Below are 24,249 nucleotides of genomic sequence, written 5' to 3' on the forward strand. Positions count from 1 at the left end.
ATAGAATTCTATCGCAGACCACGTGCGCGGCGCGCACACCTTATGGTGCGCGGCGCGCACCCATGTCTGGGCAGATTCTGACCTTTTAACTTTTACATTATGCTTCACTCACTAAACGTACATCATTATAACTCTATGTACCATAAATATTTGGGTGTTACATAATAACAAAGTTTGCTTAAGAAATAAATATTTATATTTTTAATAAAAATTATTACTAATAACAAATGCCTCTTGTAATTTCTTTAAAAATTAAAGTGCAATTATTTAATAAAAGTTGTACGGAGTACAATATACTTCAAAGTTTGTATATGTGTTCATGGGCTTTTTTAAAAAGATTGTACAATTTGTTTTATAGATTGTACATATGATAAGAGGAATGTTTTATTATAAGGTTGTACATAACGTTTCAAATATTATACATATAGTCATGAAGGTGTTTTATGATAAGATTATACATAACGTTTCTCATATTGTACATTCGTTTAACATGTTTTAATTTTTATTAATATAATTAGTTACTTTAATGACATCGTCATGGAAGTCTTAGAATTTTTTTTAATTTTTAAATTATTTTTATACCTAGAAATTATTTTTTTATGACATCATTAAATTAGAAATTTAACAGATACTATAGATGTATGCAAGGTTGCAAAATTCGCTATTCAGAGATTAATCGGTAAGGACTTTAGAAGGATTAATCGGTAATTCGGGGTTTAATCGGGGGTTAATCGGATTGTACTTTATACATTTAAATATTAAATAAAAATAAATTTTAACATAATTTTCTAGAATTATTAATTTTGCTCTTAACGGATTGCTCTTAAAAATGATTAATCGGGGATTAATCGGCGAGTAATCGGGTTTTTTACAACATTGGATGTATGTACTAGTGTATGCTGATCATAAACTCTTATCTATAATCTATATTAAAATTCTAAAATGATGATTTTATTATTAGGCTAATTTCTTTATTAAAAACAATCAAAAAATAAAATAAAAAAATCTTAGCATGATGGATGATGTCATTAATCTAAATAATTTTTAATTAAAATTAAATCTTATTAATTAATTATTATTATTAAATCTTATTAATACTTATTTTAATTATTAAAATTAAATAATTTTGAATTATTTTAATTAATTATTTTGAATTGAGTACGAGAAGTTGTAAAAGTTAGGCAGAAGGAAATCAATTCAAAATTTATATTTTACTTTACACTTTTAAAATAAAATGACAACCAATATTATCTCTTATGATTGAATGTGGATTGTTTAATATGCATTTTAGGTGTTTGATGAAATGTTCAGCTGACGAGTTTTTTAGTCGGACCCTGTAGTTTCACGGGTCATTAAACTAAATGACTTTAACATTTTCGTTCACTTAATACCTAAAACATATTATTAAACAAACCCGTGATTCAACGGGCCATTTCACCAGTTAGTTTCTAAAACTTTAGGAATTTTTAAAATAGACATGGACAAAAAAGGTATATACGTACTTATTACTTATGTAGGACTTAAATAAAATCAAACATGCTCTAATTGTGTTACGCGGGATAGGGAATATGGGCCTAAAACGGGCTTTCAGTTTTAAAATCCTAGGGCTGCTATTGCAAATCAGTAAAAAAAAAAAAAAAAAAAAAAAACCCGCAACGCAATTGTTTTTCAAAGTGTCAACGCCCGGAACAAAATAAATAAATAACCCTGATTACAACTTCATTCATTCATATATCCAAAACCTAAACAAGATCAATGTCGATTGACTACATCCCTTTTGATATCCAAACAGAAATCTTAAAAAGACTTGGTGTCAAGTCTTTAATTCGATTCAGATCCGTGTCAAAAGCATGGAAGTCTTTGATCGATAGCCCAAAGTTTGTTGCTAGTTACGGCATCGACCGCATTCAAACCCATCATATACTTATACCGTACCTAAGAGTGCCAACTTTTATGTATATGTCCTTTGTTGATCATGATGACACTTTCTTGTTTGATCAAACTAATGTTCGTGTGCTTCCAACAGAACATAATATTTGTGGTGTCAGAATACTCGGCAGCTCCCACGGCTTGTTCTGTTTGGATTGTGATACTAAATGCGATGGTGGTTTCAAGAATATGTACATTATTTGGAATCCGTCAATTAGAAAATCGGTTAGTATATTGACGATCCTGGATCGTTAATTCGTATATCGTATATTGATTATTCCCCTGATTTACCTAAAGTATATTTTGGCGTTTGTCCTGTCACTCGTGACCCTAAACTTGTTAGAATTACCATATGTGATTTGAAGTGGCTTGTAGATATTTATACAGTAAGTTCAGGCAGCTGGAGGAAGATTACTAACAATCTGCCACGTGGAACAATTGAAGATTGTTCGGATAATGTAGTTACAGATAAGATTATCTACTTGTATGCTGTTGACACGACTATTGATACGAAAGTTATCGTTGCGTTTGATTTGACAAGTGAAGAATTTACTATAATTGGGATCCCAAATCATATAACACATCTTAAGATCTTCAAGCTAAGAGACACTCTTGTGTTTCATGAATATGACAAACTAGTCTGTGAAGTATGGATGTTGAACAATGATGTGTCAAAAACGTTTACAAAGCTATACAAGATTACGACATCGTTTCTATACAAGGTTAAGGGATTCACAAATAGTGGCACACCTATAATTGAAAAAATGGGAGCCGATTACTTGCCGGATGGACTTTATGTATATGAACCCAACTCAGAATGTGTCACTAAGATTGTGATTGAGGAAGCAGGATATGAACTCGAGCGGTATGGATACGATGTATATACATACCATGAAACACTACTTTTGCTTGATCGATGAGATTACAGTATCTATATTGAAGTAAACTGAGGACGAAGATAATGATCAGGTGAATGTATTATCCGAATGCTAATAAGGATTACTTGTGTGCTTTAATATAGTTTTAACCCATATTTTTCTTTCTATGACTATGACTATGCCTCCTGCATAAACAAAATTCCCAGATTTTAGGATTCAAATTATGAAACTTGAAGATTTTAAGTAGATATGTTTTATTCTTGATGTTTTTCAAGTATTGAAATCTTATGTTATTTGACATACATAGTAGACTTACATAAATCTTATCAGTTGTGAAAGTCCCCCGACTAGGCCGAGTAGTCTCGACTAGTCGGGATTTAGAAGTAATCTGATTAGTCGCTAAATAGTTTTAGACTTGGCTCTTTGTTCGGTCAAAGTAGTCAAGAGTCCAATTTAATTGGTTAAGTCGGATTTATTCTATCAAATACAGTCAGAGCCGATCAACGTCCAACTAGTCTTCGACTTGACTGATTAGTACCAACGGAGTCCCGACCGATTAGTATGAGTATGAATTTACAACATTCTAGTTTGAGTATGCCTTTGAGAGGCATTCAATATCATTATGAGCATGATATTAGTATGTTACACCACACGTTGGAGTCATGGCTAAACAGTTATCGATCTGTAGTGGTACGTATGCTCTGCTCAAATTTCTTGCACTCGAGAAGAATATAGCTAAACAGTTAAGTGGGTGAGTAAATTGCTGGCAAGATCAAGTTTATATGACGTGGATGTCCACTTGTCAAGAGCAAGCTTATCTTAGAAGAACTTGTACATGATGAGATTGTCGTTTGTTTGGTCCTGGCGCTGCATTTTAATTAATCAATGTTTTGCTTGTATTATAATCTTTTCTTTTCTTTTTTTGGTGTTTTCTGAAGCAATGTTAGTGTATGCCTAAAGTCGTATTAATTCAATAATTATAATTAGACCATTTTTTAATCGTGAAGCTTAATCACTGTGACTTTGTTTTGAAAATGAGTATAATTTTATTCAATATAGTCATATACAACAAGTTTTCGAGATGTGATATTTTATATACTTTGTGTATTTGAGTATTTTAGAAACTTTTCAATCAACTTTTTGTATGTGATATTTTTACTTTAAACATGAAGTAGTTAAGTTATTTTTCGATATTTTGATTTGGTAACTTATTAAAAAATATATACATAATGACTAATCGGGTATACCCGTTTACCCGTGGGAAAACCCGAAACCCGATAGTATATAAGTAAATGGGGACCCGACGGGTTTCGGGCCGAGTTTGGGACGGGGTTTCTTAATCGGGTTCGAGTATGGGATTACCTAAACCAGATCCAAACCCGACCCGATGCCATCCATATTCAAGATATGAAACCAACTTTAAAGAACCCCAAATGCCCTCTCCACATTCTTACGTGCACTAGCTTGATATCTAGTAAAATTTAGCTTTTTGTTCATCAGTAGGACATGACCATCCTTTGATAAAATTCGCTCAATCCGAACATATACCGTTGGCTAGGTAATACCCTTTTGTATAGTGATGTCCATTAATATCACATGATGCGGTTGGAACAATGCCTCTCTTAAGTTCATCATACAAAAGGGAATTTGTTCAAAACGTTCAAATCATTGTTAGAACCCATCATTCCGAAAAAATGCATATCATATCCATAAATCATATGAAGCAACAGCTTCAAGCAAGATTGTATGACGTTTTTGATCACCTTTAGTAATTTGTGTTGGTTTTATTTTTTGATTGAAAAATTGATATGGTTACTTTGTGAAGGATGTTATCCCACATAGATGGGAGGAGAAAGTTGGAGGTAGGTGACTTGGTTATAAAAGGAGGGCTAAGTCTTCATTCCAATTTGCACCAATCAATACACTTTAAGTATTTGATTATTTCTTTCTTTCTTACCCTTGTTTGGGAGTTGTTTTAGTTAAATATTTTGTAGAGTGTAGTTGGCTTAAGAGAGTTGTCTATGTCATTGTAATAATTTGTGATATAGTGTATTTCTCTCTTTGGAGGCCCGTGATTTTTTCTCTTGTTTTGGAGTTTCCACATTAAATTCTTGTGTTGTGGATTGTTCTTATTTCTTTACTATTATCATTGGGCTGGGTGTTGGGAATTAGTGAGACCGTAATTTCCCAACAACTAGTATCAGAGCGTCAGGTTTGAAGGGGGTTCTCTGTTATAGGAGTCTGAGTATGCTATGTGGTTGCCACGGGAGTGGATCGTCCACATCAGAAACGAGTTCTATTGATCGTATAGGGTATCTGGTTAGACAATATTTTTTCTGATTTGAAGTAAGTGGTGTTTAGAATTTGTAGTGGACCGGGTGTTGGATTTTCCGATTTAAAGGATCATGTGCGCCACTCCACTACATCTGTCGGCCAATCGAAACGTGAGCAAAATCAGAGAAAGTGTTGTTTATAGGATACGGATACGATGTCGAAGTTCAGTTCAATGAGGTTTGATGTAGAGAAATTTGATGGGAGGATCAATTTTGGCTTATGGCAGGTTCAAGTCAAGGATGTGTTAATTCAGTCTGGGTTACACAACGCATTAAAAGGTAAACCCACCTTTGTTTCACGCAGTGATTCTAGCAGTAAGTTCGATGAAGAAGAATGGGATGATATGGATTTGAGGGCGGCAAGTGCGATTCGTTTGTGTCTTGCAAAGAACGTGCTTGCAAATGTGCACGGGTTATCAACGGCAAAGGAGCTTTGGGTTAAACTAGAGCAGTTGTACCAGGGCAAGGGCATCTCAAATCGGTTGTGTCTTAAAGAACAATTTCATACTTCGCGTATGGATGAGGGTTCAAAGATTTCAGATCATCAAAGTATTCTTATCGGTATTGTTTCGGAACTGGAGGCTATTGGAGTTAAAACGGATGATGAAGATAAAGCTTTGAGGTTGATATTATCTTTATCATCGTCCTATGAGCACATGAAACCTATTCTAATGTACGGGAAAGAAACGTTGAAGTTTGAAGATGTTACTAGCAAGCTCCTATCCGAGGAGAAAAGATTGGAAGGTAACGGGGTCTCGTCATCAGAAGCTACGGTACTGTTGTGTTCGGATAGGCAGAAGAGAAACTCTGGAAAGAATCTGGTATGCTGGAGGTGCGGGAAGACTGTGCATGTAAGGGTTAATTGTCCAGGTGGAGCTAATTCGGTAAATGGATCTAAAGGCGCTAATGATGTATCCTTTGTTACGGAGAGTGACGAATTCCTCTGAAGTCACACCATCCTCATGGTGTGTCCGCGCCACCGTGAAAAGGGATGTTCATTAGCAGTTCCACAATTACACATGGGCATTGGTTTGGCGTTGATGCAGGTTGTGTGGTGGAAACTGATGTTGTAGCTGATGGGACTTTCGGGAAAGCCAAACAGAAAAGTTGCACCATAAAGTTTCAGCTGATTGTTCAACAACATGTGCCGAGGTGAAATGCTTGGAATGTGATATTCTAAGTGCTATACTCTTAATGGTGGAGTATGATAATTCTTGTTAAGAGTTATGATTGTCTGTGATGACAATGATTGTCGGTTTAGACAATGTTTGGTAAAGATGCAAGTTTTGTCTCTTGGGAGATAATGTCATCGGCATGAAGATGAGGATATTGAAGTTGTCGTCGAGGAAACATCTATATCGGTTATCCTTATAATGTTAAAGTATAGTTATCTTTTTCTATCAAAAAGGTGGAGATTTGTTGGTTTTATTTTTTGATAGAAAAATTGATATGGTTACTTTCTGAAGGATGTTATCCCACATAGGTCGGAGGAGAAAGTTGGAGGTATGTGACTTGGTTATAAAAGGAGGGCTAAGTCTTCATTCTAATTTGCACAAATCAATATACTTTAAGTATTTGATTATTTATTTCTTTCTTACCCTTGTTTGGGAGTTGTTTTAGTTAAATACTTTGGAGAGTGTAATTGGCTTAAGAGAGTTGTCTATGTCATTGTAATAATTTGTGATATAGTGTATTTCTCTGAGACCCGTGGTTTTTTTCTCTTGTTTTGGAGTTTTCACATTAAATTCTTGTGTTGTGGATTGTTCTTATTTCTTTACTATTATCATTAGGCTGAGTGTTGGGAATTAGTGAGACCGTAATTTTTCAACAATTTGTCCTTTCTATCCATTGTAGGACTTTTTCTTGTGTTGTTTAGGTTGCCTTTTTGTGTTCTGCTCACTCATAGATAATTGAGGTTGTTAAGGTTAGTTTAGGCTTGTTTGGTTCTTCTTTCTAGGTGTGAGGCAGTTCTTTGTTCTTTGAAGGGTAGGCCATTAGTTCTATAAAGTTTTTCGTTTTTGAAACAAAAATAAAAATAAAAAAATCAATGGGATGGTAAATTATGGACTAAAAAAATGCAGTTGAATGGTAGTATTAGTTTGTTGGGAAATTACGGCCTCACTAATTCCCAACAAACGCCCAATGAAAAACAGTAAAGAAATAAGAACAATACACAACACAAGATTTAACGTGGAAACTCCAAAATCGGAGAAAAACCACCGGCCCCAAAGAGAAAAATACACTATATCACAAATTGTTACAATGATATAGACGACTCTCTTAAGCCAACTACACTCTCCAAAATATTTAACTAATACAACTCTCAAACAAGGGTAAGAAAGAAAGAAATAATCAAATACTTAAAGTGTATTGATTGGTGCAATTTGGAATGAAGACTATAACGACCCGTCCTAATCCATCTGGACGAATACATTACATTTGGTTACATCGCGAGGTATTTGACCTCTATATGATACATTTTACAAACATTGCATTCGTTTTTGAAAAGACAATCTTTCATTACATCGAAAGTCGACGGCATGCATAACATTTCATAATATATCCAACTATAATTTACTTAATAATAATCTTGATTAATAATCTTGATGAACTCAACGACTCGAATGCAACGTCACGTGGTAACCGACATTAACAAAATGCATCTAGAATATCCCCAAACATATAAACATCGAAGTACTAAAACAGTTCAAATTCTCTGACTGGGGCTTGTCAAGGCCCATAGATCTATCTTTAGGATTCGCGTCAACTGGTGGCAATTATAATAAACACCAATTCTTAGGTTACCAAGTTCAACAAGGGCGATATCCGGTATAACGATTCAACCATAGAATGTAGTTTCGATTAACAAATTAAACTGACAAGATCGTAACTTTCAAGTAACAAATTAACTCTGCCAACTTAAGAAAACAAACAAGCTCATATAAAACTTAGGAAGAAATCTTACGCGGCTGAAAAGCTCGGCTTGGTTTGATTATATTTGGCTGTCCATGGTCTGTAGATAGCTCTAGGCTTTCTTGTTTTTGTGGGTGTTTGTTTTTAGTTTGTCGTTTGATTGCTTGAGTTGTGGTTTTGGATATATTTTGCATTTGGCGTTGTATAGGGTCGTTTGTGGTCTTGTTGTATCCCGGTTGTTTCATGCTTTAGGCTTTGCCTTGCTATTGGATTGTCTTTAGACAACACTAGCTTAATGTCCGTTTGTTTAGCTATCTAGTTACAAGCCAAGTGTGTTGTCTCTTTGTATGTTTCTAGGTCTCCTCACTATTTCTTTATTATTCGATGAAGAGACTGGTTTATTTAGTGATCGAAATAAAAAAACGCATATAAAGGGGTGTACAGTAACCTTATTATCATTTTAACTTTTTGAACATTGTTATGTCAAAATAATCAATATTTGGATAAACTCATAAACAGTCAAAGAATCGTCCTACTACTATCAACACAAAGTAAAAATATCATAAGGGTGCGTTTGATGAACTAAATAAATAAGCTTTAAAATATTCTTAATGAATTTGATTGTGAATGACAATAACTTATTTGATATTCATTTTGAGTAAACAACTTAAATTATCTATTCAAACTTTTGCATAAATAGAAAAATATTATAAATCTTCAATAAGTTTTTTTTTTTTTTTTTTTTTTTGTAAGCGAAGAAACCCTCCTATGAACGAGCACATTGACTCCCCATAGAAGGTAAAACCTCGGGTAATCAAGCCTCCCGAGCGCGAGATCTGGTACCGGGTGAATTGCGCATTATGCGCACCCTCTAGTCACACTCCCTTTTTGAACAATTTGGCATAGCCAGGAATTGAACCCGGGTGGTGTGCTTCATTGGGCAACTCGGTGGCCACTCAGACAAGCCTGCATGGTTATATTGATATAATTTACAGATAATATTAAATGCTTGATGGTTAAGATAGTATATTTCAAAAATGAATGGTTCAAACACTGAATGCCTTTCAAAGGTAAGAAACACACACATTAAATGCTAAATGGTCCAGCGTTTAACATTGAAGCATTTAATTAAAAGATAATCAAACATGCTCTGCCTGTCATGGACATCAACACAAAATGTGAAAAGTTGAGTGTTTGAAAAGCGAGATATTAGTGCGTACTTTCTAACTTGTTCACACTAAATAAATATTACTCTCTTAAATGACATGCTCTTTTTTTCTAATGGTTATTTTGACATCACCCATAGGAGACTGAACAATCTTCGCGATCATTGCTACCCATGCACGCTACGGGGGAAACACACTTGAAAACCGGAAAAGGAAAACCCTCGCGGAGATTTAAAACCCGGAAAGTCCTCAAAGTTCAGCCGCTCATAGGTATCGAACCCGGGATAAATTCCTCAAAGTTCAGCCTCTCATACCACTCGTCCAAAGGCTCTTATATATTTGTAAGGTATACTACTGATCAGTGTTGTAAAAAACCCGATTAATCATCGATTACTCTTTTTTAAGAACAGTCTGTTTCGACTTTTCAAAATCAGTTTAATTTATCAGTTGACGTATATTAATGGGTCAAAATCGAATTCGTTGTTAAAAGTAAGCGAAAGTCAAAATTGGTTAACATTTTAACATGAAATTACACTTCAAATTTAGAGTTTTTGAACAAAATTAACGATTTTAGACAATTATGTTAAACTTTACGTTTATGTTTATGGTTTTCCTCTATATTTACACCTATAATCTTGAAATATATTATTCAAATATGTAAAAGTATAATCCGATTAATTCCCGGTTAATTCCCGAATTATCGATTACTCCTTCTAAAGTCCCGACCGATTGATCCCCGAATAGCGAATTTTGCAACCTTGCTACTGATAATAGCAAACTTTTGTTTATATGTTGTACGTGATTTTATAATGTTATGATTTGTTGTGTTTTATAAGTTGAAACTTAGTAAAGTTTTAACAAATCTGGTAAAATAAATTATTTTATTTTTATGTTTCAACATGTTAACTTCAACAAATTCATGTAAATTGATCATTTACGACCCCTTCATTCAGCAAAAATCGAACATCATTTTATATTTAAGAACTATTACATCTAGTTATTTATTATCTATAATGTCATATATACAGAGCATTCCCAATGCTCCGCCAATGTACATGCCAATTCATTGTCAATATTTGGCATCATTGGCAGCATATCGTTAAAGCTTAGCCAATATTATAATGTCCTCCATTTCGTGGATTTGAAGCATATGTCATCACAGAGGTGATTGTTTCAAACACTCCTACATTTTGTTTTATGTTTTGTACCATTACTTAATTAATTAATTTATAGTGGTTGAGTAAGGGTGTGACGGTTAGAAGTGATATGTGATGAGTTAGTGATGAAAATGAAATTGAAAAAATGTTGAGATGCCGCTGATGTCAATGTGTTAATGTAAAGAAAGGTGTCATAATTGGGAATGGTCTAATAATGAAAATAAAACTAAACATGCCGACATGTATTACGAGTAAGTGGAATGATAAAATTGGGCCTAAACGGGCTTTCGATCTATGGAATGATAGGGCTTGCTATTGCAACCGAGATTTTAGTAACAATTCCATTATAAATTCTACTATATATAAACGGAAGAAAAATTAGAAAACAGGCAACGCAAATACGCAATTGTTTTTGAAAGCGTAAACGGAGCAAACAAAAACCCTGATATAACAACTTAATTCATATATCCAGAACCTTAACAAGATCAATGTCAGACGTCCCTCTTGATATCCAAACAGAAATCATAAAAAGACTTGATGTCAAGTCTTTAACTCGATTCAGATCCGTGTCAAAAGCTTGGAAGTCATTGATCGAAAGCCCAAAGTTTGTTGCTATCGACCATATTCGAACGCATCATATACTTGTACCGTACCTAAAAGCTCCAACTTCTACGTATATGTCCTTTGTTGATCATGATGACACTTTTTTGTTTGATCAAACTAATGTTCATGTGCTTCCAAGAGAACATAATATGTGTAATGTCAGAATACTCGGTAGCTCACACGGCTTGTTCTGTTTGGAATGTACTTATGCCAATAGAAACAATACCGAAGGGATGTACGTTATTTGGAATCCATCAATTAGAAAATCGGTTCGTATTGTTTTTCCTATAAATAGTTTCAGTAGAGTATATTTTGGCGTTTGTCCTATCACCCTTGACTTTAGTTATTGAGTTGACAGCAAACATCGATTTATTGGCGACTTGACTGAATTTTTGAGCCTAAATTAAATTTCAGGCAGGATTTAAAACCCATGGAAATTTGATTTTACCATTTTCATGGCGTCTCAATTTTATTTTATTTTTTAAAATTTTTTTACTACTTATTGGCCGGAGGTCCACTCGGAAGCAATCTCTCTATCCGTCGAATAGAGAGAGGGATGACTTTCTCTACTTTTGAGAGTGTTTTTCACTCTAGGTTGAGAAATGACTTGTCTTTATTCTCGGATAGGGGAAGGATTGTCTACATCTCACCTCTCCCATACACCACTTATGTGGTATTGGGTTTTGTTGTTGTTGTTGTTGTCGTCCTGTCACCCTTGACCCCAAACTTGTTAGAATTATTACCATGGGTGGTTTAAAGTGGCTTGTAGAAATTTATACATTAAGTTCAGGTAGTTGGAGGAAGATTTCTAATAATCTGCCACGTGGAACAATTGGAATTTGTTGGTATACTGCAGTAGTAGTTACAGATAGGATTATCTATTGGGATGCTACTGACTTGGCTGTTGCAGCCTCTCGTTACATCGTATCGTTTGATTTGACAAGTAAAGAATCTAAGTTAACTGAAATCCCAAATTTGATAACACATCATAGATATGATATCTCTAAGCTAAGAGACTCTCTCGTGTTTCTTAAATATATAGAAACCGAGAAAGTAATATGTGAAGTATGGAAGATGATGAATAATGGTGAGACAAAAAAGTTATACAACATTGCGCCATCAAATTTGTTACCGTACGGGGTTAAGGCATTCACAAAGAGTGGCACACCTATAATTGTAATGGGAGATGAAGATGATTGGAAGCCGGATGGACTTTATGTTTATGAACCCAACTCAGAACGTGTCACTAAAATAACTGATCTTGATAGACCAGGGATTTATTTCAATTTATTTAACTACTATGAAACGCTTCTTTTGCTTCATCATTGAGATTACAGAATCTATATTGAAGTAAACTTAGGACAAAGATATTGGCCAGGTAAATTTATTATCCTAATGCAAAATAAGGATTACATGTGTTCTTTTGTGTAGTTTTATCCTTTTTTTTCTCTCTGCGCGTGCTGCTGCACAACCAAAATTGGCAGATTTTCAGATTCAGATTGTGAAACTATAAGATTTTAAGTTGATATGTTCTGTACTTAATGATATGTTAACATCAGTGGTTGCATAGCTTTAGCTATAGTCAAACAAAAGAAAAAGAAACTCAAAGCCTTGTTACTCATAACTAAGTCACCCAAATACACTAATGATCACCGAATCTCTCTGAAACTATTTCACTTTCTTTTAACTTTGAAAAATCAAAAATACTTTTATATATTTGTAAATTCAACCATAGACCATATGTCAACAAGTTGTTTAACCAATTGCCCCATAACTTCCAAGAATGACCGAAAATGCCTTTTCAAGATCCTCAACGTAAACATTGTCCTTTGTTGAACATGATGACACTTTCTTGTTTGGTCAAACTATTGTTCCCATGATTTCACGAGAACGTAATAATGTCAGAATACTTGGTAGCACCCACGACTTGTTCTGCTTGCACTGTACACAATACATATGCATATGGTTCTCCTAAAGCTAGGTATGTTATTTGGAAGCCATCAATTAGAAAGTCGGTTAGTATTGAAGTAAAACTTAAGACGAAGATAATTGGCAGGTGAATGTATCATCGAAGGCTAAGATTAGGATTAATTACTTGTGTACTTTAATATAGTTTTACACTTTTTTTCTTTCTATGACTGTGCTACTGCCCAAGCAAAAATAGCAGATTTTCATATTCAAATTGTTAAACTTGAAGATTTTAAGCTGATATGTTTTGTACTTAATGATGTTTTTCAAGTACGGAAATGTTGTGTTAATGAACAAATAGTGACGCCCATGACATCGCGCGTTGCTTTTCACATATATCCTCTGTACGTGAACATAAATTCCTTTGGACATCACACATGTAAAATTATATGTGCTTTGATAAGAGCTACACCTTTCAGAGGCATTCAATATCATTATAAGCATGACGTTACACCACACGTTGGAGTCATGGCTAAATAGTTATTTATCTGTAGTGGTACGTATGCTCTGCTCAAATTGATTGCACTTGAGAGGAATATAGCTATATGGAACTTTGACATGTTTGCTATCTGCAGGTGTCCATCAAGTGTAACTTAAATTTTGTTCTCTTTTTGGGTGCACATCACTTATTTGTTTTGTATCTTAATGTTGCAGGTGATCCAAATGGGTCAAACTGAATATGGGTAATCTTTTTATGTTAATGTTGTAGCTAAACAGTTAAGTGGGTGAGTAAGTTGTTGGCAACATCAAGGTTTATATAACGTGGATGTTGGAGCTAATCGGTTAGGGTGTCCCACATCGGAAGTAGAAAGAAAAATATTGTATGCATATAAGGCACTTGGGAACCTCCTTCTATCATCAATTAGTTTTAGCGAAAAGAGGGACTCATGAGCTTATATGCATGGTATGTTGGTGGACCTAAATCGATCCTACTGTGGATGTCCACTTGTCCTTGCACATGATATAAGATTGTCATTTGTTTGGTTCTCGCAGATTACCTGAGAAAACTTGCACATGATATAAGTGAAGGTATTTCGTATGCCCGAGAGACATATTAAATTAACGTGGCTAACATGTTATGATCCAAGTCGGGTCATACCCAATAACAAACTTACCGACACCTTATTCGTATTTGATCTTAACGAATGGATCGTTGATTAAATTACGTGACACTTGGATTTTAGAAAATCGGTTTTCTGAAATATTATCACTTGAGATAAATTATTTGGATAATTTATATATAATTATTTATAGGTTTAAATGATTATATTGTGTTATATTTTATAAAAGGTTATAAAATAAATTATGTAAGTAACAAAACTATTACTTAAGTTTATAAACTTAAGTTTTATTAAGTTTTATAAACTTTCTAGCATGCTAATTTAATATTAGTAAGTGGTAGTTTTGAGGGACACAAAGCAAGACCCATGCTTATTCCCTTGTTACTTTAAACATCACAAGTCTCAAGTATATGCATGCATGTGATAAGAACCAAGCTTTGACTCATTTTGTAGTGAAGTAAAAAAGAAAAAAAAACTGCATTCTGCAGCTGCCCAAAACCGTGGGGTTTGAGGCTCCAAACAAAGTTCTTCAAGCTCATTTTGCAAGCAAATTTCAAGTGCAAAGAAATCCTAACTAATAGTAAGGGTGTTGGTGCATAGTTTGGGGTATTATCTCTTGAGGTTTCATGCTTTTGGAACTTGCATTCATCATCATTTCTTGAGAGCTGCTGTCCAGAATTTTGGGTACATAAAAGTGGGTTTCAAGCTAGATTAACAAGAGTGTTGAGGTTACAAAGTCTAGCTAACTTAAGGGTGGTGTTGGAGGATCAAAAGCTTGGAGCTTTAACTCACTTGTTCATCATATCCTTGTGTTAAACAACCCTCAACTAGCTTGAGGAGGTAAATGCAAATCTTCTCCTCTTGTTCTTAAATTTGTAGGCATAATTTCAAGACTTGATATTACATGGAATTCAATTACAAATGGTTTAACATATAAACTTGTTTTCTTAATAATTATGCTTCCGCTTGTTACAACTCTAAATGAATTGGTTTCATGATTAAGTTAACATTGAGAAACTTGTTATTATGTTGAATTCCATCAATGGTATCTAGAGCCGGAGTCTATGGATTATGCTTCTTATATATGGTCTTTAAAACCCATCAACTTTGCATTCTACTAACATGCATGAAAGTAAAATGCAAAATTAATGGATTTGGGAGGGTTTCTCATTATGGCCGAATTTGGAGGGTTCCAAAAGTGGTTTTGGGTTTGCTATTTGGTTCATATTTGTTGATATATTGATGTTCACAATCATAGCCAAGACCTTGTGTTTGAATGAATATTTATTTGGTTGATTTGTTAATCTTTCCATGTGGTTGTTATATTCATTCATTTGGTTTGTAAAATTAATTATTTCATTTGGTATGTAATATTAATTTTGGTTATGTAATTTATTTTATATTTGGCATGTAAAATAGATTAGGTTGTATTTTCATTTTCTAGACAAAATGTATTAGGATATATTTTGTAACAAGATGAAGATGCATGAAGATCACAAGGAAGAACACAAGGAGCATGTGGATGCAAAGTTAAGTGGGAGGTTAAAACCTCTTACTTTGTGTTTTACCCATTGACCGGTGGCATTTTGTTTTCGGCTAAACAAAATGTCCACCAAAAGGCTTGATTGTGAACATTTGTTTTGCATGCGTGGTTGTTTTAATCTCTTGTATGATTGTGGATTGTGTATGTTATTACAACAAGTTATTACACAAGTTAACAACAAGCAAAACTACAATTTAATTGGTTAAATTACACATTATTAACAACATGCAAAATGACAATTTAAATGGTTAAATTGAAATGGCAATAGGATTATAATAATTGGTTATTAAAACACATATAAAATGGTTTATATCAATGTAATGTAATTGGCATTATTACATGAAAATGGATTTCAAATGAACCATACACTAAATGCATGTTGGTGTATGGCATAAAAGTTTTCTCAAACTAGAATTAATGAAAACTTAAATCCCTTTTACTAACAAGGTAAACAAGTTTAACGCCACCCTATTGTGTGACACTTAAAAGTATTAGGTAACTCATGATGGGATAAAGGTCACCTAACCGTTATGAGCAAACTAATATGATTAAGGTAAATCTTGCATGCTTGTGGGATAAAGGTCACCTAACCACTTGTATGTTAAATTTACAAGTCTATACAAGTAGGACGACTTGATTTGGGAATCATGAACTTAGGGTCACCGAAGCATGAGAAACAAATAGGCGTTGATGGGATAAATATGCCATGCAAAAGGATTGCATGATCCCATACTCTAGAACTTGCAAATGGATTGCAATTGTCATTTATTGACTACCTAGCTAAATCAAATTGCGGGATAAAGGTCACCTAACCGAAATTTGGTTTACCGTTGGATTCTAGAATTTAATAATTCAATTTGATTTAAAGGGTATTGAATGTTAAATTAAAATCGATACTTAAACGAACTTTGTTAATTTTGTAGATGGCCGCCAATAACAACAACAACATTCCAAACGCACCACTTAACTTAAACCACCTATCATTAAGGTCTCTCTTAGAGAAAGACAAACTCAACCATACTAACTTTATGGATTGGTTCCGCAATCTTCGGATTGTCCTCAAACAAGAGGATAAAATGTATGTGCTTGAGGACCCCATTCCTGATCAACCGGATGAGAATGATGTGGAGGCAATGGCCTCTTACGATAAGTATTGCCACGACTCCCTTCAAGTCTCATGCTTAATGCTTGGGACTATGATACCCGAACTCCAAAAGGATTTCGAGCACCATAGTGCATACGACATGATAACGCAATTGAAGGAGATGTTTCTCCAACAAGCGCGTGTCGAGCGCTTCGAAACGGTTCGGGCGCTTCATGCTTGTCGTATGGACGATACCCAATCGGTTTCATCTTATGTACTCAAGATGAAAAGCCTTATCGATCGTGCTAACCGACTTAACCTAAACATATCCAATGAGTTAGCCACCGATCTTATCCTTAACTCCCTATCAAAAAGGTTTGATCAATTTGTAATTAATTACAATATGAATGGGATGGATAAGAGCATAGGTGAGCTTCACGGTATGCTTAGAACGGCCGAAACTAGCATGGGTAAAAGGGCTTTACCCGTGTTGACAATTGATCAAGGTGGGTCCAAAGGTAAGACCTCTAAGCCAAAGGTGGCTAAGAGAAAAGGACCCGCTTACCAAGGCAAAGGGAAGGGGAAGATGGTTACCCCAACCATCAACAAGGCTAAGAAGCAAAAGGTAGCCGAAAAGGCAAACCCCAAGGAAGACCAATGTTTCGGTTGCGGTGAGACAGGTCATTGGAAACGAAACTGTCCGGTCTACCTTAAGGAGTTGAAGGAGAAGAGGGATGCGGGGCAATCCTCAGGTAATATATATATGGTATATATAGAGCTTAGCATTACTTCTTCTAATACATGGGTATTAGACACTGGATGTGGAACTCACATTTGCAATTCTTTGCAGGGGTTCAAAAGAAGTAGCAAGCAAACGGGAACATCAAGTCTCTACATGGGTAATGGAGCCAAAGTGCAAGTGAAGGCTCAAGGAGACTTTGTGTTAAAGTTTCCAAGTGGTTTGGAACTTATTTTGAAAGATGTTTTGTATGCACCCGACTTATGTCGAAACATTATTTCTATTTCCCGTTTGAAACAATGTGGTTTTAATCTTAATTTTGTTAATGATGATATCCATATTTATTTAGATAATATATTCTATTTCAAGGCTTCACCTTCAAATGGAATTTATGAATTGGTTCATGATGACACATCATCTAGTAGCTCAATGTACCATACAAGCACCAAGAAACTCAAAAAGGATTTGAGTGATTCCTACTTATGGCATTGTCGCCTTGGTCACATAAACAAGAACCGAATACATACACTTCAAAAGAATGGACTTTTGAAATCAAATGAAATGGATTCGTTTGAAGTATGCGAATCTTGTTTACAAGGCAAGATGACTAAAGCACCTTTCAAAGGGACCTATGAAAGGGCTAAAGATTTATTGGGATTAATACATTCGGATGTATGTGGACCCTTTAAACCCATGACTAGGAATGGTGAAAGATACTTTGTTACTTTCATTGATGACTTTAGTCGTTTCGGATATGTCTACTTATTAAGACACAAGGACGAAACGTTTGAAGCATTCAAAGAATATCAAAACGAAGTACAAAATCAACTCAATAGGACAATTAAGGTACTTCGTACCGATAGAGGAGGTGAATACCTAAGCGATGCCTTCCAAGATCATCTTAGGAGTTGTGGGATTATCTCACAACTTACTCCACCCGGAACACCCCAACTTAATGGAGTTTCCGAAAGGAGGAACCGAACCCTAATGGATATGGTTCGATCTATGATGGCAAGAAGCTCGTTGCCTCTATCATTTTGGGGTTATTGTCTAAGCTCCGCGGCTCGTATTTTAAATATGGCCCCAACCAAGAAAGTGGAACGAACTCCTCACGAGATGTGGTTTGGTAAACCTCCATCTCTATCATACTTAAAGGTATGGGGATGTGAAGCTTATCCTAAGCGTTACGTCCCTAATAAGTTGAATGCTCGATCCACGAAGTGTATCTTCATAGGATATCCCAAGTATGATATGGGATACTATTTCTATGATCCATCCGAGCAGAATGTATTTGTTGCTCGGAAGGCGGAATTCCTTGAAACTAAGTTCCTAATGGAAGGAAATAGTGAAAGGAAGATAGATCTTGAAGAGGCTCAAGATCAAGTAGATGATACACAATTGGTTGACACTAGCACTCAACATGAAAATGTTGATAGTGATCAAATGGATGATCAAAATACACAAGGCATTCGTAGATCTGGTAGGATTAGCAATCCTCCTGAGAGATATGGGTTTCTCATAGATGGTTGCTATACGGTTGATTTGGATGAACCGACAAACTACAAAGATGCTTTATCAAGGATTGATAAAGATAAATGGCAGGAAGCCATGAACGCCGAGATGCAATCCATGTATGAAAACCAAGTGTGGGAACTTGTTGAGCAACCTCCTAGCTCTAAGCTAGTTGATTGCAAATGGCTTTTCAAAATGAAAACCGACATACATGGAAACTTGGATACATATAAAGCTAGACTTGTAGCAAAAGGTTTCACTCAAACTCAAGGGGTTGATTATGATGAAACTTTCTCGCCAGTGGCAATGCTAAAGTCTATTAGGATATTATTTGCCATTGCTGCTCACTACGACTATGAAATATGGCAAATGGATGTCAAAACCGCTTTCCTAAATGGATATCTTATGGAAGATGTCTATATGGTCCAGCCTGAAGGTTTTGTTGATCCAAAATATCCTAAAAAGGTATGCAAGTTAAAGAAGTCAATCTACGGATTGAAACAAGCATCTAGAATGTGGAATCATCGTTTTAATGAGGAAGCCGAGAAATTTGGCTTCATTAAAAATGGTGATGAAGCTTGTGTATATAAGAAAGCTAGTGGGAGCACTATCATGTTCCTTGTACTATATGTGGATGATATATTATTATTTGGGAATGATATTACCATAATGCAAGGAGTCAAAACTTGGCTAAAGAGTTGCTTCTCCATTAAGGATCTTGGAGATGCACAATACATATTGGGGATAGGGGTCTATAGGAATAGATCCAAGAGATTGATAGGTTTAAGTCAAAGTACATACATTGATAAAGTCTTGAAAAGGTTCAAGATGGAAAACTCTAAGAGAGGTTTGGTACCTATTCAAAAGGGAACCGTTCTCAGTTCATCTCAGTGTCCTACCACGAAAGATGAACAAGAGAGAATGAAGAAAGTCCCATACACATCTGCTATTGGGTCTATCATGTATGCAATGATATGTACTAGACCGGATGTGTCATGCGCTCTAAGCTTGACAAGTAGATACCAGAACAACCCAGGAAATTGTCATTGGATTGCTGTTAAAAGCATATTGAAATACCTTAGGAGGACTAAGGATATGTTTCTAATATATGGGTCTGGTGAGGAGGAACTCGCTGTAAAAGGTTACGTGGACGCGAGTTTCCAAACTGATCGAGATGACTCTCGATCACAATCCGGTTATGTCTTCATGTTAAATGGTGGTGCGGTCTCTTGGAAGAGTTCGAAACAGGAGGTTGTTGCGTTATCCACTACAGAGTCGGAGTACATTGCCGCCTCACTGGCAGCTCAGGAAGCTGCATGGATGAAGAAATTCATCGACGACTTAGGAGTGGTCCCTTCCATTCAGGACCCTCTTGAGATCTTTTGTGACAACGAGGGTGCGATTGCTCAAATCAAAGAACCTCGTGCTCATCAAAAGACTCGTCACATTGAGCGGAGATTCAACTACATCAGGGATGAGGTTGAAAAGGGAAAGATATGTATTCACAAAGTTCACACAGATCAAAATGTTGCGGATCCACTCACGAAGCTTTTATATGGGCCAAAACATGAGGGACATGTTTGTGCATTAGGGCTTCGATATTCTAGTGATTGGATATGATCTATTTTATGTATTGTACCGGAACGAAATTATTCAAACTCATTAATATAACTATGGTGTTAATTTATTTGAGTTATGTTCCTATTTTGCATATTTCATCCATGAATAAGTAATTATTCTAAATTTCCGTAGTCGATTACATTTGTGGGAACAAGTGTGAGGTTAAGACTATTATGAACTCGGATTGGTATACATTCATAGGTTGAATGTGGGGCAAGGTTGCAACCAAGGTTCATAGATATTTGTGGGAAAAAAAATATTGGAAGACCCGCTCTCAAGAATTACTGTATAGAGCCTTTGTGGGTGATCACATGTAATCTTGAGTAAAGGCGAATATCATTGTATCCTCTGACCTGAGATACATATTGGGTTCGGATATTCACCAAATACTGTGCCTTGATTCTTTCCTTCGCTATTCTGAAACATGGTAGTACATAAGGAAGAACTCAGGTATATTACAAAGTGTATATCTAGGACGTATGTAGTCAAGATGGAATTTGTCCCTCTTATTCGTTGAGAGTCAGATGTCTAAGGCCTGAAAAGTTAAATCTATAAGAGAGTGATCACTCTGTATCTCTTGGATTTAACATGACATCTAGGACGAAAGGAAATAATGAAAGATTCACCTAATCATATTCGAAATGGGAACTCGAAAGGGATGATGTTATTGAATGGCACAAAGTCATAACATATTAGGGGTGATAGACGGTGTGTTAGGCTGTATCCATCACTTACATTAATTTCTTATGTTTCTCGTGCAAGTGGGAGATTGAAGGTATTTCGTATGCCCGAGAGACATATTAAATTAACGTGGCTAACATGTTATGATCCAAGTCGGGTCATACCCAATAACAAACTTACCGACACCTTATTCGTATTTGATCTTAACGAATGGATCGTTGATTAAATTACGTGACACTTGGATTTTAGAAAATCGGTTTTCTGAAATATTATCACTTGAGATAAATTATTTGGATAATTTATATATAATTATTTATAGGTTTAAATGATTATATTGTGTTATATTTTATAAAAGGTTATAAAATAAATTATGTAAGTAACAAAACTATTACTTAAGTTTATAAACTTAAGTTTTATTAAGTTTTATAAACTTTCTAGCATGCTAATTTAATATTAGTAAGTGGTAGTTTTGAGGGACACAAAGCAAGACCCATGCTTATTCCCTTGTTACTTTAAACATCACAAGTCTCAAGTATATGCATGCATGTGATAAGAACCAAGCTTTGACTCATTTTGTAGTGAAGTAAAAAAGAAAAAAAAACTGCATTCTGCAGCTGCCCAAAACCGTGGGGTTTGAGGCTCCAAACAAAGTTCTTCAAGCTCATTTTGCAAGCAAATTTCAAGTGCAAAGAAATCCTAACTAATAGTAAGGGTGTTGGTGCATAGTTTGGGGTATTATCTCTTGAGGTTTCATGCTTTTGGAACTTGCATTCATCATCATTTCTTGAGAGCTGCTGTCCAGAATTTTGGGTACATAAAAGTGGGTTTCAAGCTAGATTAACAAGAGTGTTGAGGTTACAAAGTCTAGCTAACTTAAGGGTGGTGTTGGAGGATCAAAAGCTTGGAGCTTTAACTCACTTGTTCATCATATCCTTGTGTTAAACAACCCTCAACTAGCTTGAGGAGGTAAATGCAAATCTTCTCCTCTTGTTCTTAAATTTGTAGGCATAATTTCAAGACTTGATATTACATGGAATTCAATTACAAATGGTTTAACATATAAACTTGTTTTCTTAATAATTATGCTTCCGCTTGTTACAACTCTAAATGAATTGGTTTCATGATTAAGTTAACATTGAGAAACTTGTTATTATGTTGAATTCCATCAATAATATTGTCATTTGTTTGGTTCTCGCACTGCGTTTTTATCAATCAATGTTTTGCTGGTTTATAAACTTTGTCTTGGTTTATAAACTTTGTGTGTGTGTGTGTGTGTGTGTGTTTTTTACTTGATACATTTCAGACACTTTGGTCAATTTTACACCAAATTCATACTTAGAACTGCAGTAGCACTCGACGCGACTAATCCCAATTTATTAACTTTTAGAGCACAAACGATATCAAAAACCGAGTAAAACGAGGTAGATATTACGTGAGAAACATAGTGTGAATGAGCAATATCAGATATCCATTGATATCGAATGATGCGGGTGGTGCATTGCCTCTCTTAAGTTCATCAAACAAAGGGGATTTGTTCAAAACATTCAAATCACTGTTAGAAGCCATTATCCCGAAAAATGCATGCCATGTTCATAAATCATATAAATTAACAGCTTTAAGCAAGATTGTAGAACGTTATTGGTCACCCCTAGTAAATATTTCTTATATCCACTGTAGAACATTTTTTTGTGTGTTGTTTAGGTTGGTTTTTTGTGTTCCCGCTCACTCGTAGATAATTGAGGTTGTTAAGGTTAGTTTATGAAACGACCCGTCATAAAAATCCATGACGACCAACGTTTAATCGGTCCCATAACCTTGATCGAAAACTCTATATGAACATTTTAAACAACCATTGCATTCATTTATTTAAATGGACTACCCAAAAAGGAAGTCCAAACATTTAAAAAGTCTTAAAGACAACCAAAAGAAATAAATGTTGGCTCCAACGTCAACCAACAACCATAATAGCAGAATGTATGAAAACTGAATGCATTATTATACACATTGAAATAAAAATCTGCGACACAATATGCAGACTCTCTAGCCAGCGGAAACAAATAATCAATCATCACCTGAGAATAAAACATGCGAGTAAAAGTCAACAAAAATGTTGAGTGAATTATAGGTTTAGTATAACAACTGTATAAAATTAGACCACAAGATTTATTGTTGAGAAACGTCTTAAAAATATTATTACATCTTCCGTGAGCACTTGGCAACTTAACTTGTCTCATTTTATTTACCCTTGCAATATATAATATACACAAAAACATGTGTATCTTCTAACGAAGTACTAGACATTCCGTTAAAAAATAGCGCGACTAGCACAGAATAGGGCGGCCAGGCCCGATAGATCTATCCATAGGATTCGCGTTTATCAGCAAGAACCAGTAATTAAAAGTTACCAAATTAGGGAATATTTGTGTTTCAACTCACAATGAATAATTTACCATGATTTGCCACTTGTGTCTTGTTGGACGGTAGTCCAATTTGGATTACTAACATTTATTTGGAAATGGAATTGCATGAAATACATGTGAAAAATATGAAGTTGGAAAAGGAATAGTTGTGCTACATTTGTTGGTATTGTTTTCACATGTAGTATTCACACAAGGATGCTTCATTATAAATAGGTGTTTCATGTAGAAGGTGAAGATCATCCACAAAAATGTAATCACAAAGGAAAAACACAGTTGATCGATAATATCAATGGAGAGTGTGTATTTGTGAGGTTGAGAGTTTTATTCTTGTAAGGAGTATAAAAGAGTGTACGAGAAACTTAGATTTTATGCTAAAATCTAAGGGGCTTGGGTTTTGGTTTAACTCATAGTGTACTTTTTCTTGTACCGGGTTCTTTTATAATATAAGAATAAAGGAGACTCTTGGGGTGGACGTAGGCAGGGTTTTGCCGAACCACGTTAAATCGTCGTGTTATCAGTTACTTTATTTGCTTTCTATTATTTCTCGTAAGTTTGTCTCAAACAAATTATATCCTAGCTTCCGCTGGTGTGGGTGCGCTAGGCAAATTGTCATAACAAGTGGTATCAGAGCATCCAGGTGTT

The 24,249-nt window shown here is 35.1% G+C and overlaps 2 protein-coding genes across 2 annotated transcripts; both read left to right on the forward strand.

Annotated features, from left to right (window-relative positions):
- Window positions 1-1,755: 1,755 nt before the first annotated feature.
- LOC139852803 (F-box protein At2g21930-like) lies at window positions 1,756-2,849 on the forward strand. Its single transcript, XM_071842167.1, has 2 exons — window positions 1,756-2,107; window positions 2,227-2,849. Exons 1-2 carry the CDS (start codon window positions 1,756-1,758, stop codon window positions 2,847-2,849), a joined length of 975 nt encoding a protein of 324 aa, XP_071698268.1.
- Window positions 2,850-10,864: 8,015 nt separating this feature from the next.
- On the forward strand, window positions 10,865-11,329 carry LOC139852893 (putative F-box protein At1g47765). The gene has a single exon (XM_071842266.1). It carries the CDS (start codon window positions 10,865-10,867, stop codon window positions 11,327-11,329), a length of 465 nt encoding a protein of 154 aa, XP_071698367.1.
- Window positions 11,330-24,249: the final 12,920 nt, after the last annotated feature.

Source organism: Rutidosis leptorrhynchoides, chromosome 1, assembly GCF_046630445.1.
Source record: "Rutidosis leptorrhynchoides isolate AG116_Rl617_1_P2 chromosome 1, CSIRO_AGI_Rlap_v1, whole genome shotgun sequence".
NCBI classification, from domain to species: domain Eukaryota; kingdom Viridiplantae; phylum Streptophyta; class Magnoliopsida; order Asterales; family Asteraceae; genus Rutidosis; species Rutidosis leptorrhynchoides.